The sequence below is a fragment of the Diceros bicornis genome, chromosome 31, assembly GCF_020826845.1.
Source record: "Diceros bicornis minor isolate mBicDic1 chromosome 31, mDicBic1.mat.cur, whole genome shotgun sequence".
NCBI classification, from domain to species: Eukaryota; Metazoa; Chordata; class Mammalia; order Perissodactyla; family Rhinocerotidae; genus Diceros; species Diceros bicornis.
Window position 1 is genome coordinate 15,405,426 of NC_080770.1, and position 4,611 is coordinate 15,410,036.

Sequence of the window (4,611 nt, forward strand, 5' to 3'; positions counted from 1 at the left end):
CTCATAAATATGATTCATGGACAAGTTACAGAAACAAGGATTCTGGTTCCACACACATTTTCTTCCTAGTTGTGACTAGATAGATAGAATAACTTGCCTTTTCTTTCTTCTCTTTTATCCATTTATTTTAAATATTGTTCATTAATAACTACACCATTAGTCGATGAGTTAAGTGGTTCCCTGTTGAGGAGAGGGTGAGTTTTGTTGGTTTGGGTGAGAAATAACTGCACTATATTATGAGGCACATGTAGTATTAGAACAAGGGATGTATTGATTTGGGTTGTGTCTCTGGCTACATAGCCTCCCTTGCTCCTGTCCATTTCAGCATCTGTTTTTCCATCCTTCTCAATGTACCTGTGAACCACTCAATATCATTTAAATATGTTTCTTTTCGATATTAAAAAGCCAGAATTTATTTCTTTTGTTTGGAACTAAGAGTCCTGAGTGCTGAATCACTGGGTCTCCAGATTCCCTTCCAATGCTGACATTCACTGAAGTGGTACAGAAGGCCACAACCTCTCCCCTTCCCCTAGAGATGGCATCTCTTTGGAGCCATAATCCCTAGTGCAGGAATTTAACTCAATCCTTGAGGTGTTTACTGAGTGTTCCCCACTACTAACCACCAGAGAGAAAACAGAGAAGAAAATCTCAAAATACTTACCATCTCACTGGGAACATAAGACACACAGTAAACAATTCACTTGCCATTAAGAGCAATGACCAAATAAGTTACAAAAAGGAAATCACAAGTAGAAAGATGCACCTGAACATCAACAAACGAAACAGCACAGCTGCTCATCTATTCCCCGTTTACCTCACTGAGACAGGGATGTGAAAACAACCATCTGTTTTGAGGAAAAAACTTCAGGGATATTATCCCAAAGGACTTAGAAGGAGCTACATGTCCCATGTGAGCCCAGCACCATGGCTCTCTTAACTCTGGTGCTGGAGAAACAGTCTGGTTCTGAAAAGTACATAAAGGCTGCTCCCAGTCTCCCTGCTGCTACCCTGTCAACAACAAGTTAAGCTACTGGGTCCAGATTCCAGTAACTTCCTGAGATCTTACCACCTTGCAGAGGTGAGCCTTTTTAGACTTTAGCGCTGCTCTTAGACAGTGAGGCAGGTGGCTTAGGGACTGAGAAGAATTTGTGTGGGACTGCTGGTGTGGGGAGAGGTAGGACAGGAAGGTGAAATTAGAGATTGTCACTCAGAAATACACACTTTCCCATTCTGGCCAAACCCAAACCAGCCCAGGGTTTAGACATCACAGGATACTCTAAGCCCAGTCTGTATCTTGCCCTCGGGTTTAGATATAAATGCTTGCCAGTCCTTTATCTCATTTTAGTTTTGCCTTGGAGTCTCTCTTCTACATATAAGTTTTCCCCTCTCTCTGATTTGTAAGCCCAGCTTCTCAGGGGCAAAGAGACTTCAGAGCTACTGCTCCAGTCCTCACTGCCTTCAGTTTTCTGGAATCCCAGAGGTGGAGGTTTCTTGTTTTCTGGCCTCTTCAGGGAAAGAAAAGCTCTTTGGGAACTTGGCCATCTCTAATCTTTGAGAGACACGTGATTTTGGAGATGTAGAAGCGAGATAAATTAATGATATTGAAATGACGCTAGGATAGTAGAAGACAGGAACCAAAACATCTTTGCTCTCAAGCCAATATTCTTTCCAATAAGCCTCAAGAAAAAATATGCTCAGTCCAACATCCCTTCTCTGCCTGCCGGCTACACCTTGGGTGGTCCCTATAGCTTTTGGGTCACTTGTAGTTTTAAAAATAAGTTTTAACTGGGTACTAAAGACCCCCTTCCAGGTATTCAAAAGCCCAGTCCTATTTAAAACTTCAGTTTTGCATCCTTCAAAGCGTGTGACCTCCATCTTGAGCTCAGGTAGCTTGGGGATGTGCAGCAGTAATGAGGAAGAATGGGAGTGGGGAAAAGGGCAAAAATCTTAAAGTCTGTTGTCATAGAATACTAGCAATTGTTGGGTTATGTGTGACAGGCGTACTCTGTCATGAAACTATTTTGGGTTCTTCAGAGGCTCCCTCTCAGGGACTGCTCCTTTGAGCACTTCCCTGACAAGGGCAATGAATTTTCTCCCTCCTCTCTTTATGACCTCTCTTTCATAAGAGAACCACTCCATGACCTCTTACTGCTGCGGCCTCCTCTACCCTAGCAGGCTGCTCCTTGTCTGGAGTCCGAACAAAGTGGTTTGAGCCCAATGACCTTCTGCAGTATTCACTTGGCCTATAGGAAGCTCATATATTCATACTATTCCATGGGTGAGGATGCAGGATTGCCCTACCTTTCTTTCCCTGTAACCCTGCCATAGTGGGATAATCCAGTGAACCTCCTATATTTAAATATGAGAGTCAAAGACAGGTCTTTAGGTTTTTATGTGTTTCCTAAACTTTCTCCATTCACCTAACCTCTAGCCGTAAATGAAGTAAAATTCTGGTCTCCCCTACTTGTACACATTCTCCAAGAGCACTTCTTTTGGAGTCTTCCCCCTAACTTAAGTGGGAAGGAGCACCCACACAACGTTATATTCCTATAGACATTACTAACCCTCCATTGTTATTACTTCCCCAATCTCTTCACTTTAATGACTCTTAAAATTTCCATCTTCTTAGATTTTAAAGAATGAAGGTAAATGGTGGGCAAGGTCCTAGGATGAGTTTGTTCATTTTTAAGTATGTCCTTCAAGGATATCTAGCAGCTTTAGAATATGGAGTACACCTCACCTATTGTCCTGAATTTGGAGCATTTAACTACACTTGGAGCCAATTGTAAAACTCACATTCAGAATCACGTTATAGTTTAAAACATGTTCATTGAGGAATATCTATCAAGTCTCTGTCTGCTTTCTAAAGCATTTCCTGAGTCTCTGCACTGCTGACATAGTCCCATATTAAGTGGTCCTTCTCCACCCTGCATTTCCCTTCAGTCTAGAACGAGTGCCCACCTCCCTGCAATGGTTGCAGCTAAATGGTACCATATTGAGGTTTCTGGTAGCAGTATGAAGACCTGTGTTCGTTTCTTCAGTTCCGCGTAAATATGCATCAAGGAAACCAAACCACCATCTCTGAATTCCTCCTCCTGGGACTCTCTAACCAACCTGAACAGCAGAAGCTCCTCTTTGTGCTTTTCCTGAGTATGTACCTGGTCACTGTGGTTGGGAATGGGCTCATCATTCTGGCCATCAGCTTGGATTCTTACCTTCACACCCCCATGTATTTCTTCCTCGCGAATCTATCCTTTGCTGATATTTCATCTATTTCCACCTCAGTCCCCAAAATGTTGATGAATATTCAGACCAAAAGCCAATCCATCTCCTATGAAAGCTGCATCACACAGATGTACTTTTCTATTATGTTTGTTGCCATTGACAATTTCATCTTGGTGGTCATGGCCTATGACCGTTTTGTGGCTATCTGCCACCCTCTGAACTATAGGACCATCATGAATCCCAGGCTCTGCATTTTTCTCACAGCCATCTCATGGGTCCTCAGTAACACTGTTTCCCTGACACACACCCTTCTGCTCCTTCAGCTGATCTTCTGTGACAGTAATACTCTCCCACATTTCTTCTGTGACTTGGCCCCTCTGCTGAAGCTGTCCTGCTCAGATACAATGATCAATGAGCTTGTGTTGTTCATTGTGGGTTTACCAGTCATCACCTTCCCCTTTGTGCTCATCCTCTTCTCCTACATCTTCATTGTCAGAGCTGTCTTGAGAATCTCATCCAAAGAGGGAAAGTGGAAAGCCTTCTCCACTTGTGGCTCTCACCTGACAGTTGTATTGCTCTTCTACGGAACCATTGTAGGAGTTTACTTTTTCCCTTCATCGACTCACAGTGGTGACAGAGATAAGATTGGTGCAGTAGTATTCACTGTGGTGACGCCCATGGTGAACCCCTTCATCTATAGCCTGAGGAACAAGGACATGAAAGGTGCCCTGAGAAAGCTCATCAGTAGGAAAATCTCCCTCCCCATTTGAAGTCTTGGGCATCTGAATTTCTTTTATTCCCGTAGTCACATGGATGATTCTGCCTAGTATTTATGGTATAGTTGTGATGGTTCAGATTTTGATGAACTTGCGGATATCTGCGTCCTATTCCAACCTCTGTGGAGTTGGGGCTTTTGCACATAGCTCTGGTCTTGGAAACAAGAACTCTAACTCCCATAGTAAGCCATAACAAGAACACACATCTTTATAATCTATGTTACTACAAACTTTGGTGGAAATTATTTATAACTTAGACAATAACAAACATGTGCTGTACCTACAGTCCAGCTTTTGCAGCTTTGAAGACAGTTACTACTAATTCATTTATTCTATCTAGATTTCTCTAGATCAACTTTTTTAAAAGTTTGTTTTGTCAAGTTACTATTCAGTTAAATGTGCAATAGTTGTAAAAATGAAAGATCTGTTGTTCAAATAGTTTTGTGCAAGTTTGAGTTAAATGAAGCAAAATGTCTTACCTAGACAACTTCTCAGAGCCTTTAGTATAGTATAAACCTCCAGCAGGGTAAGAAGGTATGCAGTATTTCTCAAAACTAAACTTATTCAATCATACAGAAACTGATTCATCAAAGAGTGGTTCACGGCCTGA

The 4,611-nt window shown here is 42.1% G+C and overlaps 1 protein-coding gene across 1 annotated transcript; it reads left to right on the top strand.

The window, feature by feature from the left end:
* Positions 1-3,029: 3,029 nt before the first annotated feature.
* On the top strand, positions 3,030-3,995 carry LOC131395326 (olfactory receptor 1S1-like). Its single transcript, XM_058527245.1, has one exon. It carries the CDS (start codon positions 3,054-3,056, stop codon positions 3,993-3,995), a length of 942 nt encoding a protein of 313 aa, XP_058383228.1. The 5' UTR covers positions 3,030-3,053.
* Positions 3,996-4,611: the final 616 nt, after the last annotated feature.

Bases quoted from the DNA above. Each gene is read 5' to 3' on its own strand.
- LOC131395326 (XM_058527245.1), top strand. From the start codon at position 3,054: ATGCATCAAGGAAACCAAACCACCATCTCTGAATTCCTCCTCCTGGGA.